At 34.3% G+C, this 22,855-nt stretch overlaps 1 protein-coding gene and 1 long non-coding RNA gene across 2 annotated transcripts; one reads left to right on the top strand and one right to left on the bottom strand.

Moving 5' to 3' along the window:
- The first annotated feature begins 243 nt into the window (after positions 1 to 243).
- On the top strand, positions 244 to 12,300 carry LOC149578765 (NADPH:quinone oxidoreductase-like). The gene is made up of 3 exons (XM_089831446.1): positions 244 to 422; positions 503 to 694; positions 11,891 to 12,300. Exons 1-3 carry the CDS (start codon positions 335 to 337, stop codon positions 12,190 to 12,192), a joined length of 582 nt encoding a protein of 193 aa, XP_089687572.1. The 5' UTR covers positions 244 to 334; the 3' UTR covers positions 12,193 to 12,300.
- Positions 2,553 to 11,897, bottom strand: LOC149578766 (uncharacterized). Its single transcript, XR_016364797.1, has 2 exons — positions 11,746 to 11,897; positions 2,553 to 3,822 (listed from the first exon to the last, which is right to left on the bottom strand). It is a non-coding gene; the product is annotated as an uncharacterized LOC149578766 (long non-coding RNA).
- Positions 12,301 to 22,855: the final 10,555 nt, after the last annotated feature.

The raw sequence follows: 22,855 nt of genomic DNA, 5'->3' as shown, positions 1-22,855 counted from the left end.
TCCATTAAATAATAATAATAATAATAATAAATTAATTTTTTATATTTTGAAACAAATTTGAAATATATATAATCAAAAACATGTGTTTTCTCATTTTTACCAATTAATTTGGGCCTCCGCTAGAATTATGAATAAACAAGTATAGTCAACTGTCAAACTTAGGCTGGAGCATGTGAGCACTGGATGCTGATTTAACAATAAATCTAAATTGATTGAAATGGACCGCCAAAAAAGAGTTATATAAGGAGCACTATATGTGTACCTGCTGTTATCTCACAACAAAAGTGAACCAATCCACAAAAACGAAGAATAAAAATTCAATTTGATATCAACAATGGCAAATGCAGAGCACGTCATGAAGGTGGTAGCCATTTCTGGATCTCTCAGAAAATCTTCCTTTCATCGGGGTTTACTCCGTGCTGGTAAGTCTAAACTAGCTTAAATCACAATTCCTGGGTGTCATTGTTACGTATTTGATTGAATTCTGTTTTCATATGTAAAGCTGTTGAGATTGCAAAGGAAAGCATACCAAATATGGAGATTGAGATCTTGGAAATTGGGCATCTTCCATTTGTAAATACCGACCTGGAAGTTAATAACAGCTTTCCTCCATCAGTGGAGGAGTTCAGGGCCAAGGTCCTGCAGGCTGACTGCATACTCTTTGCATCTCCAGAGTATAATTATTCTGTAACTGGTAAGCTTTCTCAATTACTTCTTCATACAAATTAAACCCATTTTTAAACAATATTTGATCAATTTAGTGATGGTTTAAGTAGTGAAAGCAAAACCGGAAGAACTATGGGATAAGTCTGTTAAAAAATTTAGGAACTGAAGTAGTTCTATAATTGAAGATTGAAGCATTTGAAATGATGCCCAACATGATCCCAAAAACCGTTTCCAGTAATCCTAAACCTAGCACTTGAAATTATATTTTGCATATCAGAAAACCGTAGTGAGGGACTCAAAACTTTGGCAAATCATATATCCCAATTTTCTTTCGTTCCGAAGGAGCTTTTCTGTGCCGATCTCATCTTCTTAGATAATCCAGTATCATTTCCAGGAGTTCCTGAATGTTGCATAAAAGTTTTCCAATTGTTTTTGCAAGTCCCTTTTGTTGATTATAGCATTCCCTGTGAGTGCTTTGCTTCCTATTGTTCTATGTTAACAGAAATGAGAATAAAAGTAATAATTTTATATTGAAAAAACTATATTTCAACATTAAAATGAAAAGAATTCTTATATCTGTTGATTAAGATTTAAAGTGATACCTTGTTTAAAAGATTTATTACTTGAAATTTCATGATGTTTTTGTCCCTCCAGCCCAAAGTTATTAGCATGCTTTCAATCCGGACTTTCCTTAATGCTCGTGTCAGTTTTTATTTTTGAATCTTAACTTTTGACCATAGCTCTGCTGAATCAAGTCTTCTGTAAGTAAATTTATTTTACCAAAAATGAGATTCTCCTTATTGGTATTGGCATGCTTTTATTTACATGACGTTGTGGCTTCCTCCCTTTTGACTCTGATCTATTATTTTAAACATGCTAATTAGCTAGTTTGGGTGATTTGTTATGTTCTCTGTTTGATAATACATTATCAAGACTTGCCAAAAGTCTGGCTTCTTGGAACCATCCTACTGCAACAAATATCTGGATCATAAGCCAGACCAAGGATCTTGTCTGCCACCCTTCACTATACAAGCCGATTCTGCTTTAATTGTAGAATTGGTTACTTCTATGCGTCCCCTTCAAAGAAAAGGAGCTCTGAATTAATGCTAACTGTTACCTACCTTAATCTCTTAGGGTTCAATGAAAGTTTAGCCCCAAGACATGATACATAACAAATGGCATCACTCCTTCAATGCTCTCTTTGCATCTGCTCCATCTATAATTCTCCATTAATCATTGCCCATAGAAATCAGGATCATCTTTTGGTACAGCCTTTTGCATCATAAATCCCTAGATCTTCCCTCCAAGTGCATTACTTCAATATCTGATTTAAACAATGTGTACTGTATGACTGATCTCTTGACTAAAAGTTTAATTACCACTGGAGGTCTAGGAAAGATTCAGCGGAATAATCTGTGGAAATCTGGCATGTAAATCTCAATTTCAGTTCATGGTCTTCAGCTTGCAGATAACAATTAGTGTGTATAGGTTTCTACATTTTGAAATGCAGTTTAATGATCTTCCTCAGCATTTGAGAGGGCCACTCCCTCATATGACCCAAATTGGTTTTTGAGGCATGCTTTTGACCATAAAACAGGAAAGGCAATTACAGGAAAAAGAAAAGAGAAAATCCCAATGGAATACACAGAAAACCACCCAAAACCTTCAAAGGTAAATTTAGAATGAGAGGAACAAAAGCACATGAGACACAGATCATCAGTATCATGCCTATAAATGATAACTGTGAGAATACGAAGCAATTCCTTCCAGATATATATTCACAAATATCCCGTAATGAATATAACCATAACCACTTGTAATAGAGGATGCATGAAAGAAAAATTGCAAATTCACACAGGAAAACTTACAACCATGAGCAATACAGATAAACATAAAGATCAAATATCTCCTTATTTCTTTGGTAAAAATGAGAGCTCACAGACTCAGTTCTCTGTACAAATGGTCATGCTGAAAGAAAAATACTGTTTTCAAACTAGAAAATTGAAATTCAATCACTATTTCTCCCCAAAGCTCACATAGGAGCTCTCCAGGAGAAGTAATCCCTCCATCCATAAAAATATTTCCACCCTCCAAATCACGATGGATAATTGAAGAATCCTGTCTGTACACATACAAAATAATAAAATATTTGCTGTAACCAATTTTTGATGGTTCTGGATTTTGTGTAGTTCTCTTCAAAGAGGGCAAATCATTACCTCTGATTTCATGACCATCCATTGTCTTTGAGCTTCTGAATCTTCCAGCTATGGGACTTCTCTATCACTATTAATTGACAATGATATATTCTAATCACTGTACCTGCCAGCCCCAGACATGGATGGATCAGAATCTATCATGTACTACAATCATGAAACCCTGAGGCCACATTTCTCTATGCATACACCAAAATCTGATGTATGTCTATTGTCTCTTTTGTCAGTGGAAAAGAGGGATTTCAAGGCCTGATTTGGGCTCCAAAGCCTGTTTTCAAACTTCTCAAAAATGTCAATGAGCTTTTGACTTCCACCTGTACCTTTCTTTCACATGTTTATAATGATGTTTCAGCGCTTTTGGTGGTTTCCACAACCACGGTGCCAATAGGATTTTAAAAACCATGAAACTTTCAGCAATTGTTTCTTTTCAAGCTTGTAAAACTCAATTTTGGGATTTCAAGAGGTGATGACCTTGTTGGGTTCCAACAAGGTTCTCATAACCTCATCGGATTTTGGCGCTAAGTCTGATTTTTGAAGAAATTAATGACAGTTGTAGCCAAAATAAATTTTGAAACTTGATAAATATGACCCTGGGCAAGAAAATGGAAAATCCCTCAACTCTTGACTGGAAACTTGTTTTTACCATGAAATTTTGACTAAATGGTGCACATTGGGGTATAGCAAGTTCGATTAAGCTCAACAACTTGAGTTGTAGTACTACTGGGATGGTTGACCTCTTGGGAAGGCCCAATGCTTCAAGATGTAATGAGTGCTAAGTGGACCAGTCATTCTCGTGAAAGATAGGTTCTTGTGAGCTACTACACATAGGTCACAGAGTTTAGCTCGTAAACTACACAGTTGAATCCTGATAGCAACTTGATAAATAGACTTGTTGTGGAAAACGTCTCCTACTTAGCAAGGTTGAAATCTTCAAACCTGAAATCTGGCAAGGAAGAGCAATTCATAAAAATTCTAGTTTGCAGAGTGGAAATTGGGAAATATGTGGATGCAATGAATATAAAATCTTTAAAACCTAAGCATATAGAATATTAAGGCTCATTTAAAAATTGGAAACTGGGAAATGTCATTGATGAACTATGAGTCATACTGGTGTAATGCAATCTTGAAATATGAAACCTGATGGGTGAAAATTTACTAAATCCTGAATTCTAAATCAGAGCAGGGGAAAAAATAATTGATAAAATACAAGAATGTTGAATGAACTCCTGAATCCCAAAATCTGAAGTGACAGAACTCAGTAATTCTCTTCAGATTTGTCATTCCAGATATACTTGAAACTGCAGACACTCACTAGAGTTCATTTACTGGAAATCTTAAACATGAACTTGAAAAACAACATTGGAAAATAATTTTTAGTAGTTAGGAGAAACAAGCTACAGCTAATGGCAAGCTTGAATTTTCAACTTCCTGGAAACCCAAACAAAGTTAGACAAACAGCTGAATCAGTGATGTACTTGATTATTTCATTTCCAATCTTTAAATATATGGTTAGGTGTAAATTTCTACTTCATGGCTATAAAAATCTATTTCTGCAGATGTTTGGATGCCCTCCTTTCTCTTTATAGAATGTAAACATTTGTAAAGAGATGGAGTCTTTTGGCAGTCAAGTGGATAATTTTATCTAACTTATTCTACATTGTCTACATGGAATTTCTAACTCTGCGGAAAAGTTTCTTTCTAGAGGGGTGATAATACTTTCGTGATGAGTGTTATTTTTTGATATTGCATCTATTCTGTCTCAATTTCTACTTAGTATTAGAATGGAAATTGAATAAAGGTGTCCAAAACTAAAGGATGCAACCAATAAAGAGTTCTAAGAGGAAATAATATGCCTGAACACGTTCCCCTTTGAATCATAAATACAAAACCCTTGAATGGTTTTACAAACAGGTCTCTGTAAACTTTCAAGAACAGCAAGTGCTTCAGTTAGCTCATTCTCTGTTTCAGAGACAATTTTTCTTTTCAGTCATGGACAATATGCACTCAAAGAAGTCTTAGGATGTAAATAATAGGCATCTGAACCATGAATACCTTACGGATCAACACATGCAAGTAAGGAACTGTAAAAACTGCCCCTTGGTTACTATTAAATTTCTGTTTTTTCCTAATTCACATCACTACAACTACCAACTTAATCAGCCAAGCATCTTCCAACTGAGAATTGCCAGCTTCATTTCTCCAATCACCACGATGACAACTTGATGCCACCACTTATATGCTTACAGTCAAAAGTGGTAAGCTCCCAATGGTAGGGGTATGCTTTGACCAAATTTAAACCTTGAGGACTCATTTATGATGACCCTGCCTATGTATCCCTTTTTTGGGAATCAAGACTTCATGGCTCATAGATCAATGATAGAGAGTTCAACCTCCTTTTTTATGCGATCTATAATCTCATTTTTACCTCGCGACTATTAATCAAACGTAAGCTTTCAATTTAGTCCAATTACAATAGAATGAAAGAAAATTGTCATCAGATGTTGGTTTCATACCAATCATTAATGTACGAGCACACACAAACCATATAACAGTTGATTTTATTCCAAAATCCCAAACTCATAAAATGATTAGCTCTCCAGAAGTAGACCTAAACTGAACACCTTCAGTTAACCCTACTACCTAACTTTTGACTTGTTGAAATTAAGTAGGGAGCAGAAATATTTCTTGGAACAACAAGAGATGAAGAGGGATGGCCCTCCAATTGCATCAGATCTCGCTCTCAAAGCTTTGGATGTACACCCGCTTCAACATTTTTGGAAAGTCTTTTATATATGTGGAGCTGAAATAGCAGTGGAGATCTTGGCTACTCTTCCCTCATTTTGGCAAGATACTGACTACCTGTTCATCCTCTTCCCCTTCTCCTTTCAATAGTAGGGGCTAGAGGTGAGGTGGAACCTGTTGACTAGGCTTGATTTTTCCATCGGACATCCTTCAGAGACTCACCTTGTTGGATTGATTGGCTGGTTCATCTATGACAACAATCAAGCATCCTATACTACTTGATGCCATCACTAGCAAGGACGTTAATGTAACAATATGCACAACATTCTAGACCATCTGAACAAGTACACAATGAGTAACTAACACACGCCTAGTGATTGACTGACACATACGCAATAAGTGGTTAACACCTACTCTTCTATCGCATCCCAAGTAGAAAGGGCATGTTGGTGCATCCCATATTACACTGCAAGCCGCATCCTTTTACCCAATCCTCTACACTAGCTAAGATGATGTGCAAGTAGCCCATACTATATGCAATTATCATCAAATTCACATATGCTCATTACTAATATTCCAACCACTGCATTGTTGAAATCAGATGTCTGTCACCCTTAGACCATTGATGACATATATGGAACAAGTAGCACCCAACATATGCCACCTATTGACCTGGATGATAATGTGAACTAACTCATTCACAATATAGGTAGTACCTAGCATTGATCGCCTATTTTATAAGTGACACCTTACTAACCCTCTTGATAGAATGGTCAGCTCTGAATTATGTTACCTGGATAGTAGGGGCAACAACTAGCTCAACCACTCCTATTTTACAACTAGGATAACTCCTAACAATATTTCACATCCGTGATAAAGGTGAATACTAGCTATTCTATTAGATAGAACAATAGTTCCAAACATCAGTCATTGGCCCAATCCATAAATGACCTACTTAATACTCTAATATCAGACCTAATTTTGACAGTTGAGGATCTTAAAGCCATGTACATATAATTTACAGATCACAAGATTCCAAACTCCTCGTCAATACAGCTATGTATATCATAACCAAGTCATTTAGGAGCCTATACATAGAGTCCTATAAATTTAGAAATAAACTTTACAAACACATAATAATCCACATGAGTTGGCCTCTACCCAACATGTATGCATAAACAAAAAATGATGATGCTTAAGACAATTTCCAATGGATTTGTTGGCATCAGGTTTGAGGTTCCAAGCACAATGTGAAGGGTGTTATGTATATGTTGAAGCCTTTTCTTCTATAAATGGTGCAAGTGCTCAAGCACATGTCTTACTCCAATATTTGGACCAATACTTCCGATATCAAACACCCATAAAAACAAAAAAAAGGCCACAAGTTAATCCAGAAAAATAGATGTGCTTAGTCATCATTCAATAATACTACTTGGCTTTGGGAATTGATTACTAGGCTAAGGATGATTGTGCTAACCAATACATGGATGCTTAGGATGCTAGACATAAGAACTAGAACTAAGGATTTCATGGCAATTCTAGTTCCCTATCACCTATTGTGACTACACCCACACACAACACACCACACACACCCCTCCTTTTTCATTCCATGTGTAGAGCCACATTATGGAGAAACAAGAGTTGTAGTGCCAAGGAAGCCAGAGAAGAAGGCTCTCTAATTGCCAATGAGCATATAGGCTATTTCTTCCCCTTTTGACCCCTCCAAATGTAATTTAATACACCTTTCATTTTAGAAACTATTTCCAAAAGGGCCCACAAATCTCCTTCGCTTTGTTCCCTCCTTTCTTCTTTGTACAATTCTCATTACCTCTACTAATGTTATTTTTTTTTGCATTCCCTTGGAAGAGCTAGGGCCTCTACTTTTCCCCCCACTAGCCAATGTTATCTTTAAGGCTCCTCTCTCTCTTTGATGTGATCTCTCTATCCTTATGCTTTAAGGACAACCAAAACTTGTTTAAAGGCTCCCATTCCGTCGCAACCAAGGAGGATGCTTGGAAAGTATGGACACTCAATCTACATCGACCAACTGCATTTTCTTGAAAATTTCTAAAGCCTTTAGAACAAATTCCATGCATATCCTGCTTTCCCTTCATCCCTTCCTACATACTTGATGCATATAGAGAGTGGGATGTCATTCCTCATAATGGCATTGCAGTTTCCTTCTTGACGTCATTACTCTCTATTCTCCATTTGTCCTATTTTATTTTAATTTTCAATGCAGGTCTTTTTTTCTCGTAGCCCATTATGGAAGTGGTTGACATGGGGGATGTACAAAAGCCAGCATGCATGTATTGCTTTCTATTTCATCATTTAGATAATTAGATTTATAAGATAGTCCCTACTTTATGCCTCATCCATTACTAATTCTTAAATGAGAGGCCAAACTATCTTGAATGTTGACACCATCAATGAATGCCCCACACAGGTTGCAAATTATCCCTTTTCTTTTTTCCCTCAATCCCAAGACGTCATGCATTTTTCAAGAACCTAGATCCTCCTCCTCAACACCTAGATTATGGACTGTAGTATGCTCTGCCCATCATTTCAATATATTCTAAGTTACTGATTCAGGTGCAGATGTGGATGGGTATGAGAACCCAGTACACAGATACGTGAAATTTTTTATTTTTATTTTTGGGAAGGGGGGATTGTGGGGTTGGGTGTTTTTGGATATGTGGGTGCGTGTGTGCCTTCTTTTTATATCCCACATCTGCTTGATGTTCCTTGCTTAAAATGTTAGTTGTATTGACTAACTCATTGTTGATAATGAACACACCACAAAACTGAGAGGGGGGTTTTATAATCAGTCTTGAATAAATCTTAAAGTTTTTTTGTCACAAACACTTATCAATTATCTTTATCCAACTAATCATATATTACAATGTACACAAACACTTGTTTTTTACATGGAAAGCCCAACGTGGGAAAATTTGCGGTGAGAATCAAACTCACTATATGAATAAACTTGAATACAATGTTATGCCAAAGTCAAGGAAGCTTGCTGCTTCTGATTTGGAATTGGAGGCAAAGGTGCACAACCTTAGAGCAAGATACGAGGGACTTGGAAGTCTAAGACGCATGATCCCATAGAAAGATACAAGAGTGTACACGCTGCCAAAAGGACTCATTGTCTTCTGGAAGGTACAAGGAATTAATGAGTTGAAAAGATGTAGGATCTCCTAATCATGTCAAACATTTTCTGCCACAAACTCTATCAAATCTAAAAGATATTTTCAACCCGCACATGTGCTCTTCCACATTTGCATCACATTGAATTCAATCCTCAACTCAAACATTTGCTCACCTATATATATTAACTTGATTACCAAATAACACAATTAGGTTGGACAATAAGATAAACAATATTTACACAAAGTCGGCCACCATGAACAATTACACCCAATGCGGTCTACCCAAGAGATTAAGGGAACAATATACATCATATCGCACCTTCTACAATTGATTTATACGAAATGCACACAATGCAACATCCCTCATTAACGACATCAAACATGAAGCAAAGCAATAAAACACGTAACTAATCAACCCAAAAACATCATCCAATGCACATAGCTTTATGCGGATCTATACACAACAAAGTAAGACCATAACAACCTCTTAACACTTTCTCCAAAGCATATCTGGACAGAAAGATCATAATTTATTTAAGATAATTCATTGAGTCGGTCAGAGACTAACACAAATAACAATGTTGAACAACAGAACAACATATCTTCACTTGCAAAGCAAACCAACACAAGATATCTAAACTGGAACATTGCACAAACCTTCTGAACATGTCCACCAAGCAACACATCCAGAGCATTCTCCGAACTAATCTTGACCAGTCCTGATAGCCAGCCAAACTATCAACAAACAAAAACTCAGAACCTCAACCTCTGAATTGTCGGGGTTTGAAAAAATGATAGTGAGACATTCACAGACCATAGCCATTACAATCAAAACTGCAAGCCATCAAATTCTTATGTGGAGAAATGCAATGCATTCTTCCATAAGGCCGTTAAATAATCTATTCTAGCTTTCACAGAAACACTAAACTTATATTGCCAACAAGATCCCCCTTTGTCATTGATGCCAACACAAACGACAAACACAACTGATATTTTTCTCTTCGTCATCAATATTAACAAGTCTGAGATCAACAACAAAACAAAACAAACGACCAGCAGAAATTATGCTTGCTGCTAGGTTTATTTGAGAAAGTGAAATTTTTCTTTTAAATAAATACATGAATCTCTAGAGTTCAAGCCATTTTTTAGCAAATAAAGTAACTCAACCGTTTCATTTTTTGTTAAATCAAAGTATGGGGTTTCTTCATCTTTTTTTCTTCATGAGTCTAGTTTTAGCTTCATTTTGCTCTAGATAAAACTCCACTTATTTATTTAGGAATGCGTCCCCTCTCAACTTAGTCCAAACTAAATGATATGTAAACTATCTATTACCTAATGCCAAATCATAGGTGTAAATATCATCAGAAATTGAGGATTTGTAAAATTTTAATCTTCAAAATAGACGACTATTCTATTGCATCACAAGCTTTTCTTACATCAAATGCATGCATTCTGACGAATAGCTCTTCAATTAAAAGCTATGGTTGTTGAAACGGAAAATGTAATTGACATGTGATCCAAACTGATCTTAAAATGGTGAAACATAACACTACTAATTATTTTTTACTCATCAAGAAAGGTAATTTAATTTCTCACATGGTTTCCTATGATTAAACGAGTGTTATCACAAAGGGTTCAAATCTTAGAGCATTTAAATTCAAGTTCCTGAATTTTTTACCCGCAAACCCATGTTTAAAATGGTAATCTCGCACGCATGCTTGTGAATTTGTACTTTTTATGTCACCTAGCTTAATGCCACACTCAAGTATCTTGTGATTTAGATGCAAATTTTTATGGCAAAAAATATGTTTATAGAGATCATCAAAGTTATGTAAAACGCATTTAAAGATTGCATGCATGTTTAGTCTGTCATGTACCATAACGGTCCTCAAGTGATGATTACATATCCCAATTTTCTTGGGGATGATTTTGGCATATAGAATCGCAGTATCCTTGGGGACGGTAGGTGGTATTTCATCAGTCACCCTCTTCCAATCCCAATTGTTCCTTGCAAATTTTTGTTCTCTCTTAATTGATCGGACCTTTGTTAATATTTCTTTGTAAATAGATGACTGAGCAGCATTTATCGGCTCTTCCTAGATTCCTATGTTACAAGAAATACAACCTTTGTGAACATTGTTTATATTTTTCACTGCCCAGAAATTTCTCACAACTGCAACTACAACCCTCCACATTTTGGGTACATTGTTTGCTACTGCAATACAATATGTTGGAAATAAAACACACTCGGACCAAAGATAAATTGATCACAAAGGGAATGGTGACTCAATGGCCAAAAGTGCTTAAACAGAAAATAGAAGGCTCCAGGTTTGAGTCCTAATTGGTCCATGAACAGTAGCTTAACATGGTATCAATGTCAGGGTATTCTTAGAACCCCCAAGCCCCTGCAGTGTGGCTCATGGGAGGGAGTGTTGAAAATAAGCCATGCTTGGACCAACAGCAAACTGGCCATAAGGAGGCCATTAGCTCAGGGACATAATACTACAACAGCTAATAGAGGACCCTAAATTCATATTTATTAAATGATCCATGAGCAACATCTCAACACAATGGTGGTGGAAATGTTTAGAGAATCATTTTTTAAGACAACGTCAAATAAAAAGAGAAAATTGAGCAGAATGTGAATAGATTTAAAGGATTGTTATAACATATACTTGATGATCTCTGACTTTTTGTTATTCAGAACAATCCTAATATTTGAAGGACAATGATTAAGAGATAGCAGTCTTGACAGACAGGGTGTTGAACATCAAATTTAATTATTGTATGCTGTCCACGATTCACTAGGATACTAGAACCAACCCGCTTAGCATTTTTTTTCTCCATCCTTATGTCCGTGAGTGCCCATTTTTTTATAATTCCAGCATTATGCATCATATGAATTATAATGCATCGTAATCAACAATTATATATTGAACACATCGCTAGAAAACTATAAAGCATGCATTTACCTGAATTTTTTTCAAATTTGTTTCTTATGCTCAACCTCATCCGGCTCCGTTTTCTGTTCAGCAGGCTCTTCCATCTCCCTAGCCCTCATTTTGTGATTGCTTTGTACAAATCTAATGTCTGCAGTATGTGACTCCATAATTGCAGGTCCATTGAAGAATGCCATTGACTGGGCATCTAGACCTCCCAATGCTTGGGCTGACAAGCCTGCAGCTATTATGAGTGCTGGGGGAGGATTTGGCGGCGGACTAGCTCAATACCATTTGAGGCAGATTGGGGTTTTCATTAATTTGCATTTTATCAACAAACCTGAGTTTCGCGTCAGAGCATATGAGCCTCCCGCAAAATTTGACGGTGATGGAAATCTTGTTGATGATAAAATAAAGGAGCAGATGAAAGAACTTCTGCTCTCCTTGTCTGCATTTACTACCAGAATTCAAAACAAATAGTGCTTAGTTCACAGGGAGTAAAAAGAGAGACGGGAAAAACGGATTATATAAATTATGACAGGATGTTTGAAATCTATTTTTTTATATGATAAAATATGGTTAATGTTTTTTTGTTGTATTTTATTAAATAAATGATGCAATCATCAAATTCAAATGTTGAATGTATGGAGATGGAGCAAAGTTTGGCAATTTTTTATTATTACAATTTTTTATTATTGTATTTATTTGAATATTCTAAAGTTTAAACATTTAGTATGTGTAATTGATTGAAAAGTTTGAGATCTATAATAAATTATTTGATATTTGTGTTACACAAATAAAAAATATTTATTAAATATCTTTTAAAATTCCATATAAAATGGTTCTACTATCTTAAAAACAAGAAAAATCATAACATTTTTTAAACTTTTAAGTTATAAAGATAAATCTTTTAAAAATCTACTTGTTTAAATGTATTTTCCCTATTTTACTTTTTACTATTTTTTTTTCATTTTATATGAATTGAGTAAATTTAATTTTGTTGTGTTAATTTTTTCCAATTAAGTTTAAAATATCTATTAGAAATCTTTGTTTTTTTAAATTTATTTTATATATTAAATAAATGTTTACACTGTTTCTAAAATATCTTTCAATACTTATAGTAATTAACTAGATAGATATCTCAAATAAATCTATCTAAAAAATGTCTATAGATATTAATTATTAAATAGTTAAAATTTAATTCATTTAGATTTTAATTTTAATTTCTAAAAAAGTATGCAACTAATTTTATTTCCACTTGTACATATTGCCATGATGTTGGGTTTTCTTTCTCGTTTTTTCCAATTGAGCTCTTGAACCAATATATATATATATATATATATATATATTCAGTAGCTCATCCAAAAAAAAAAAACTAAACTAAAGTAAACTAAACTAATATCTATATTTTTATTTTTATTTTTGTGTTTATTATATTAATATTATAATTCTAATTTTATTGAAAATTATAATATAATTGCATTATTATTATAACTATAATTAATTACTCACAAATAGTGGTCACTACTAAAAATATCACTGTTATAGTAATAAAATGACATTGAAATAAAAATATATATGGTTATATTCCTAATCTAGTTTAGCTAAAATAATAACTAATGATCTTTGCAAGTGAACAATGTAAATGAACTTTAATAACACAGAATACTTCCTTCAAGCAATGATGCCTACAAATTTTCCAATTGAATACATCTCAAATTTCATTCCAAGTTTTTTATTAGTTCCTGTAACGACTGCCCCTACAAAACAAATGCCACATCAGCAATCTCCGTAATATGCAGAAAAATCAATGAGAGTCAAAGTCTTTTGAATATTGACTAGCCAACATTAGTCAGTTAACTATCATTAACTTTACATAAATGCTCAAATTTAAAAGAAACTATAAATTTGTTACCAGATTACTAATACCAGATACCAGATACCAGGAAGTATAACCATGGCGACCAAGTTGAAAAGAGCTCCAGAACCTATCTAAGAACACAAGGGCGAGAATATTGTAGGAGTACTTTACCACCCTACCACGAAGCTATTAAGCTTCTCCGAAATCTTTCTTGATATGAAAGATACCCAGGATAGTCTAAACAAGTAAAACTTAAAGGAGTAATGGAATCGTGTTATTTCAAATAAAATCATGGTCTAAACACCATTCGCTAACAACATGGATAACAACATTAGTGCATGAAAGAAAAACCATTAACATTCCTTAATCAACATGTACAGGTCTATTTTCAATCACATTTGTATTTTCGCTATGCACTACTGACATATGTGCATCCTTTCAAAATAATGTAACACTTAATGCATTTTTTAAAAGCTATGCCATTAAGTACAGTGTTAGTTCTAATAGGTCGTTAAAATGTAAATAACGAGAAGATATTATCCAATTCCTCATGCTTCTCATAATATTCTTGAGTAATAATAACAAGGATCCATATCATTTCTTCCTAACTTATCTATTGGAAGCCTACTTTAAATTCTTACATCATTATGAGCCTTCATTCAAAATAGCATTATTCCAAAGTAAAAACATGTGTGAGCTACAAACTCTCACGAAATAATTTCAGAATTTATATCAAATCTTGGTGAGCTACAATAATCTCAATGAAATGAGACAAGGTCCACAAGTTTCAGATGCTAAAAGTAATATGTATGAATTTAAAAGCACATTTCCAGACAAAATCCAGAGATTTCACTATTCCACTAACTCAAGAGATAGTTATTGTTTACAGATTTATATACCGTTCATGCAATGGTTTCATGTAACATTGTTTCATTTGATAAAATATTGAATAATGAGCACAATTCCTCCCATTAATATCTATATAGATAAATATGTCCCTATGAAATTACCACAATCATTATCCACAGAAAATCACAATTTCAATTAAGATTTAAGGTTGTAAATTTCTCCCTTTATTTTCAAGGTAAGCGAGAATAGTAGCACCTACTCATAATCTAATGACTTTATTAAAAATATATCACTCCTATGTTCCACAATGTGAGCTTCATTTCTATGTTGATGGCAAGTCCTTTATTGCTATCTTATTTAGCATCACTCATTAATAGGAACTTTTCTTGAATTTAGACTTTAATACATGCCATTCTAATTGGTATTGTTCATGTAACAACAATTACATAGTCGGCTCAAGCGTGCAGTCACAAACATGCAGAAATGCTCAATACATAAGCCTATTTGTTTTCAGATGATTTACATCCAAATTAAAAGAAAGAAAAGAAAAGAATTTTCACTTGACTCTCTTAACCTGACTAAACCTATAACCGTAATTCCACAAATTAGTTCATATGTGTGTGTGCCCAAAACCAAAATCTGAATTGAATTCAGCAAAGTCAACAGAATCTCAAAGAAAGATTAGCAATATGGCATGCACTTACCTAGTATATGACCATTCATATAACAGCCAAGAGCTTGACCCGTCAGTTCTTTATTGGCAAAGTAGAAAAATGGCAACAGATGTGAGTTGTAGATGCCTCCTTCCAAATGATAACGAGGATAACTGCATAGGCGGATTTGGCTTCTCAATGAATAGAAAGATGTTTTTCTTTCTTTTATACACTCACACAGGAATATGCTATGGTTGATGTTGTTGTTTTTGAAAGAATGGGGAGAGTGGGAAGTAGGTGACGTAAATTGATCACCAGCAAAGACATGCAATGGAGTCCTACAATCCAAGCCGTGCCTCCTGCAATTACAGAAAGGCTTCTCGATTTCTTTTGTGCATTCCTCATGGATAGTCAGCTTAACATCCTCCAATGTCCGCTCCTCGCTAGGGATTCGAACCAAAGACATAAGTTTTGTTAGGAGGCACAAATACCTGCTGTGTTTGAGCAAGTTCAGAGGGGCTTTGGCCAGTAAGGGTCTCAAGACTTGACATCGAAGCCTCTGTAGGAAAATCGTGAGAAGTCCACAAATTGTCTATGGAAAAGTCGCCCCATCCATGATCTACAGCAAAGTCGAGATCTGTTAACACAAGTCCATCATCTTCCATTGACTCTACCAGTAATCCATTGCAATCCAGCAAGAAAATTGTTGATTCTATTGGCCTTCATTGAATAATCTCCCTAAAATGTTTTCTTGAGCTTGGTAATCATAAGGCTTACAAGAACAATGAACAATTAACAACTTTTCCGTTTGGATTCGTAACTAATTCCTTAAACCCCCACGTCATTGTTTATAATGAATTTTTTTTTTTTTTTAATGTTCCATTCTAATTTAAATAAAAATGTTTAATTACTTTAATCTTAAGAAACAATTTAATACCGAGTTATTTGGTGACTTAAAAGGTGGGTTGTGACATCCTTTCCCCCTTAATAATGCATCGTCCTCGATGCTAGGTCAATATGTACAAATACAATCAATGAGCAATCAAATACATAATTTAATTTAGCCAAACTTCCACTGTTCTATGATCCAAACACAACATGTGCTCCTATTCATATTCTATCATAATCAACAAGATTGTTTAACATTTCATATGAATGCATTCTAATACAATCAACACACACAAACACTCAGTTTTCAACCCAAATTTAAACACTTATTTGAAACAATCAATTCTAGACAAAAATAATACACATTGTATATAAGCACATGTATAATTATCATTTCAAGAACCTTTTTCTATGTGAGTGTGTGAATTCCATTACCATTCTATAGTTTTACAAGGTTAGACTACCTCTCTCCGACAATATTCCCCCTCTCTAATAATGTGACATTCCCTCTATTGCATTACAGGAACAACACCCAGTGTCAGTCCATCATAGATTATAAATCAAATTGACTTTTCAATGAAATATAAAATCATATACTTCCTTAGCTCAAGAAGTCTCAAAATGTGTAACATATTGACTTAAAATCACATGATATCACACATATACCTGTGAACTTACCATACCGTGACATCACCTATGGATTTCTCCTTGCTAGTAGGTACTTCTTATCCACATCCTGCCATACTAATTAGTATCTCAAGGAGATCAACTCAAATATTAGTAGTCAACAATTTTGTTCAACTTTATGACTTCTTAACTCATCTTATAATCACAAGCCATATGTACCATACATACCATCTAACATGTGCTCGCTAAGTGAGTAATTGTCCATATCAATAGACCAATGTCCACGAAACATAATCAAGTAATGCAATCTCATTGTATCTAAGTCATCCTCATTAGATCATCATGAAACATAATGACATCCACATATAACATCATTAATCTAATCATCAACATTTAATCATCATTATGCATCTAAATGCGTGCATAGTTGACATCCATATGTATTTACATCTTAATGAGTCATATAGCTCCAATTAACAACATACATTTAACCAATATCATCGATAGTTCAGGGATAGAAAGTCACACAATCAAATCTGTCAAGAAACATTAACCCAAGTTCTACATCAATAGATAGTTCAACGAAATTCAAAACACACATGTCGACCAAAGGGTCTAAGTTGGGTGCATAATAGCTAAGTCTATGTCGAACACCATATCGACTAGGAGTCAAATAGATAACTCAAGATTATCAAATTGTTGATTGTCATTCATTGACTAAATAAAATAATTTAGCAACTTTCTATATGTAGAATTCACATGCATGGTGGATGATCACATATACCAATGCAAAAATTATTATTAAAATAGATAAAAGATGGATCTATACATACCCAGCTGCATCCTCATTGGAAGACCATATTTTCATACACTTTCCACATAGGCCCAAAAAGTCAAATCAGGTTAGTCAAAAGTTGTCTAAGTAGATACAATATCTTCCAATTAAGTTTGCAACTTCATTCTACTTCCCAACTTACATGTCAAAATGATAGGTGCAAATAAAGTTATGTTTCATAACCAATTATCGACCAAGTTGTCGAACACAACATCTCATCACATGACTATGCCATAAATGAAAATATTAGAAGAAGGTGACCATGTCTTGTTAAGTATACATTATCATTTGCAAGGTTCACATAAATAAGTAAACTATAGCTTGATGAGTTAACACTTGTTTCACTGCCATAATCAAGGATTAACAATAATTATCCATTTACAAATGTAACACATGACATTATCCAAGAAATCCATCCATCAAAAGCATGATTTACTAAATATACAAAGTATAATGTAAAGCATCATACCTCAATGGGCATCATAGAAAATGTCGACCTACACGTCGAACATGGAACAATAAGCACATCATGAAGGCGCAATTTCATCTATCATATGTTCAACACCATTAAGTATATCATCTAGGTATACTCGCCAATCACTTGCAAGGATTAGTAATCCAATTTTTATCAAGTGAGTGACCTTAGGCCCTCACGCCCATTTTGTCACCATAGTGTGCCTAACCAACATATAAGCACATGTTGTGATGTATGACCTTTACGCCATTAAATCATCACATAATGATGTAATTAAGTACATCTCAAATGACGAGCAAGACAATCAAACTGAGATGACATTTCCATTGTGGTCTTTAGTCTCCAAAGTTGTAGGATGTCTCCCACTTGCTTCCTAAGACAGAAGTATGGCCTAGGCACTTTAACCTTGCCAACCACAGAGTGGATACTTTCCTCGGGATTCTTCCTAACTCGAAGAATACCCGACCCTAACACGAGAAGCCTAGCTTCCCAGAACAAGATGGATCGGATGGATCTGGTGCGACCGTGTAACATTTCTACATTGCAACCATGTGCCTAGTAGTCTAAACACGGAATGTAGTTGGGAAATAAATAACTACATATCTACACATATGTAGTAAAAGAAAAAGAATTTCAAATAGGTATAACCATGTGTTACATATATAGTATTTGGAAAAATTAAAATGGCTTGGCCAAGCACTTTCAAAATCTAGAATTACCTGTAGAAGAAACAAGAATAGACATGTATCCATTCTACATAACTGGTAGATAGGAAAACTAAACATGAAGATATCCACCTATCTATCCCATAATTTCTACATTACACCCTTCCATGAAGAAAAATACACAACATCTAACCTTCCCTGTTTGTCCACATTCGGTAAACACACTGGAAGGTAAGCTTTCCAAAATAATAAAAATAACATAAGATAAATGCAAAAGGAAGAATGGCATGTTCTTCACAATCTACTCCCTTATATATCCTATCAATGTGCCATAATGAACACCATAGATGACATCACTTCCAAATCATAGAAATAGCATCATCAAAATACGCGCACACACCCTAGCCACCTCAAAATCAAAGAAATCTTAAAACACGATTCATAATTCTTAAGTAAAAGTCCAAAAAGGAGATACAACCAAAATAAAAGTGAACAAGAGTCAAGTAAATAGCTCACATAAGAAATTGGTGGCTTGGTGGTCACAAAAAAATAAAAAATAAATTTCAAGCTACTCCTTCATCACATCCAACTCATGAAAACCGAACATAATAATAAAATGAAAACCAAATTCACTTAAAGCACAATGACTCTCACTAGTCACCAAGAGGGAGTAGATGTTTAATGACACCTTGCATCCAAGGGTCGCTAAGAACATAACCAAACTTCTCATGCATCACATGAAATTTATCTTGTTAGTCACATATTTCTAAATGCATAATGGAACATGCAATAGTTTGCAAATAAAATCCATGTTCTTCCTTCTTAGCATATTAGGTTACTCAATCAACCTCATGAATCTGGCATAAAAGAGAAAATAAATTCTTGCACCACATTTGCATCCCATATCATTTACATAAATAAAAGACATTTTTCATTGCTATCAGAAGTCAAATCTTCATTTGGTAGGCTGTCATAACCTAGTGCAAACAAAGCAACCATCCTTGAAAACCTTAATAGTTAAATTTTAATATGCAATGCACATATTATACCATCACATGGTTTAAATTAAATATAATCATGAGCTATGCAATTTACCAGTCATTCCATAACAATCATAACGGAGAGATGCAACATGCAACCCATCTCATCAACTCATATAACATAGAGTAAACAAGTTTGAGTTATAGTTCTATGTCTAGCATAGTGAACTCAAGGCCCTGTAGACACCTAAAAAACCTTTAGAAAATAAAGTTTTTTTATTTTCTAAAAAAATCCTGATGACATCATCATTTATTAATTAATTAATTAATTAATTTATTTATTTATTTTTATGCCATTAAATCCCTTTATCTTAATTAAAAATATTTAATTAAGAAATCCCTCCCAAAAATGTTTAAATCTTATTTAAACATTATTTTCTTATTTATTAATTATTTAATTAATAAATTGACCAAAAATCCCAAAATAAATAAATAATTAATTTTTTTCCCAAAACTTGGCCAATTTCCTTAAGACCACTAACCTCTTCCAAAATCTTCTAATCCTTCTTTAATTTTGATTAAAGGCTAATCCCATCATTTCCTACCCCTAATCCCAACTCAAAATATTTAATCAAGATTAAATATTAATCCTCATGTTTATTAAAAATATTTTAATAAATATCTCCTCAACCCAAACCCTTGAAATAAATAAAACTTTATTTATTTCATAAAATCTTATCCTAGGAAGTTCTAGACTCTTCTAGAAAGTCTTCATCCTCATCCAAAGCCTAAGCTCTTCTAGAAGATGTCTTTAACCCTAATCCTAATCCCCTCCTAACCTTGTCACATTTCCTAAACATGGGTTAAGACTTGCTAACTCAATCCAAAGTTAACAAATATCTCCTCCTTCACCCACCCTCATTAATTGCAATCCACTTGCCATCCACTTGCCTAGTCCTAAGCCATCTCTAACCCTTCCTCTAATCATTTTTACAACCCTAAGCAAGCTTAAAACCTCCCTAAACCCTCAAATTCGAATTTCATGGTATCTCTCACAAATATCTTCAACCACAAAACTTTATAAAGCCCACAAAGTCATAAATGTTCTTACAAAGCACTTATGAAGGGTCTTTATGAAGATTTTATCCCTTGAGCCTCCTTTGTTGACTCATCCTTCCCCTTTCCTCCATCCTCTCACCATGTGACATGTGTCACTCCTTGATTGGTTGTAAGGAAGCACAATCCACGTGCTCTCCTCTCATGCAATCTAAGCCCTCCATGAGCTTTTTCCCATCCTTGCATCTTAGCCCTCAATCCCTCAAGCCTCTTGCCTATAAATTGGATCCTTCCCCTTTGCAAAATAACACAATCCATGAAGTAAAGTCATAATGCCATTTTGAGAAGCCATTTTACATCAAAACCATACACTCACACCCAAATTCCAACTCCATTTGAAGCCCTTTTTGAAGCATAAGCTTGAGCATACATCCTATCTATTTAGACAAAGCTACTCAACAAGAGAGCTTCTCATTGAGAGAGCCCATTAATGACTCATATTCTCAATTGAGAGCTCATCTTAGTCTATCTTGAAGTTTATGAATTTTGTTTAGTTTGTAGAAGCTTTATTTAAATTTGGTTTCTATTAGCATACTAACATTGCTCATATACATTTTGGCACGCCCGGTGGGACCCCGCATGGGTCATCTTCATTAGCTTTTTTAGTCAAATTTTGTATATCATTTGCTGATTTTGGCTAATTTTTCTTGTTTTTGTGATTGGTAGGATTGTATAAATTGGTTTTGTAGGTCCACATGAGCATGAAGAAGACAAAGGAACTCATAGTATATCTCATAGTGTTTGCAGATTTTTCAAGCTTATAGGTGGACAAAGAACTTGGAATTCTTCTTCCTCTTCTTGTCTATATTCTTCTTATTCCATCTACTTCTTCTTCTTCTTCTTGTGGGAGATCTTGGCCTTTTTTTTTAAGGAAGAAAAATCATACACACTTCTTTTTAGTGCTTAAAATGAACCCCCAAATCATACTTAAATCCATTAAAAACTAAAAATTTGCCAAAAAAAAAAAAAAATCTTTTAACAAGTGAAACTAAACCAATCCAATCATTTGCATCCTTGCAACATCAAGGTTTTAGATGCATTCATGCAAAGTTAGGAACACTTCATTTTTGGAAATTTAAAAAGAACTTCAAGTTTCCATTTCAAAAGGTTCAAAATCAACACTAAGTGCACACTAAAATCTAAATCAAACTCAAAGCATCAATCAAGGATAAAATGAACCTCATTTGCAAATATTTTAAAGTTATTTTAAAAATCTCATGAAAACTAAGAGTCCTAAATGGTTGCCAAAAATTGTCCTAAAAGCTTTGTTATTTGTTCCAAACAAATGTCTTGTTGCAAAATCTTGAATGTTTCTTAGGTTTTTCATGCATCAAGACAATCTAGGAATATCATTTTTGGGCTTAAAACATGCAAACTAGAACACAAAATCTTGAATGAAAAGCAAAGTCCAAAGAGTCATTTTCACTTTTGAGTCCAAAAACAATCTTGAATGATCTAAGGTTAAAACAAAGCACTTCAAAGTTCTTAAAACAACACACAAAATCTCAATCTTGAATGCTCAAAGGAAAAAACTTGAATGTTTAATCACTTGTCTTTGAATGCATGTTGCTAAAATCACTCTTGAGTGCCATGGATTAAAATCAAAGTTTTTTTTTTAATGAATGCATGATTAAAACAACAAATCCAATCTTGAATGCCATAGATCAAATAATCATCTTTTGGAGCATAAAAAGAATCTACATTTTTGTAATCTTTTAAGTTATAAAAACAAATAAAAATGCTTTGAGTGAGTTTTTCGTTGGACTCACCCTTTTTAATCACCCATCAATTTAACCATTGGTTGCAATCTTTCAATCTCAGTGCCATCTATGGGGATGGGTCCACCTAAGAGGGTGTTAAGTGCTCCACGCAAATCAAACTCCACTCACTTGGGTTTTTAGTGGTTTTTCTAAGTTAGAAAATTCCTTGAATGCGCATTAATCTTGCTCACACTTCATTTGGCCATAAAAATTGGACAAATCTTGACGTGGAGGGCCTCCGGGCGCGCGCTTGGAAATCGAGTTTCACACATCTTTATTTTGGGCTTAAAATAAAACTCACACTCAATCTTGAATGCCTAATAATCAATTAACATTGCATGGTTTGGATGCATTTTCAAATGGCGCTCGCATTTCTTATGTTGATGATCTCTCGACTTCCATTATGCTAACAACGCCGTCAAATTGGAATGAAC

Source organism: Cupressus sempervirens, chromosome 1 (genome assembly GCF_028749045.1).
Source record: "Cupressus sempervirens isolate cs-2001-9-10 chromosome 1, ASM2874904v1, whole genome shotgun sequence".
NCBI lineage: Eukaryota > Viridiplantae > Streptophyta > Pinopsida > Cupressales > Cupressaceae > Cupressus > Cupressus sempervirens.
This window is presented reverse-complemented; position numbering and strand designations above follow the sequence as displayed.

Excerpts from the sequence above, each read along its gene's own strand:
- LOC149578765 (XM_089831446.1), top strand. The coding sequence starts at position 335 with ATGGCAAATGCAGAGCACGTCATGAAGGTGGTAGCCATTTCTGGATCT. Across the intron at positions 423-502 it reads TCGGGGTTTACTCCGTGCTG|CTGTTGAGATTGCAAAGGAA; the intron begins GTAAGTCTAAAC and ends TCATATGTAAAG. Across the intron at positions 695-11,890 it reads GTATAATTATTCTGTAACTG|GTCCATTGAAGAATGCCATT; the intron begins GTAAGCTTTCTC and ends CCATAATTGCAG.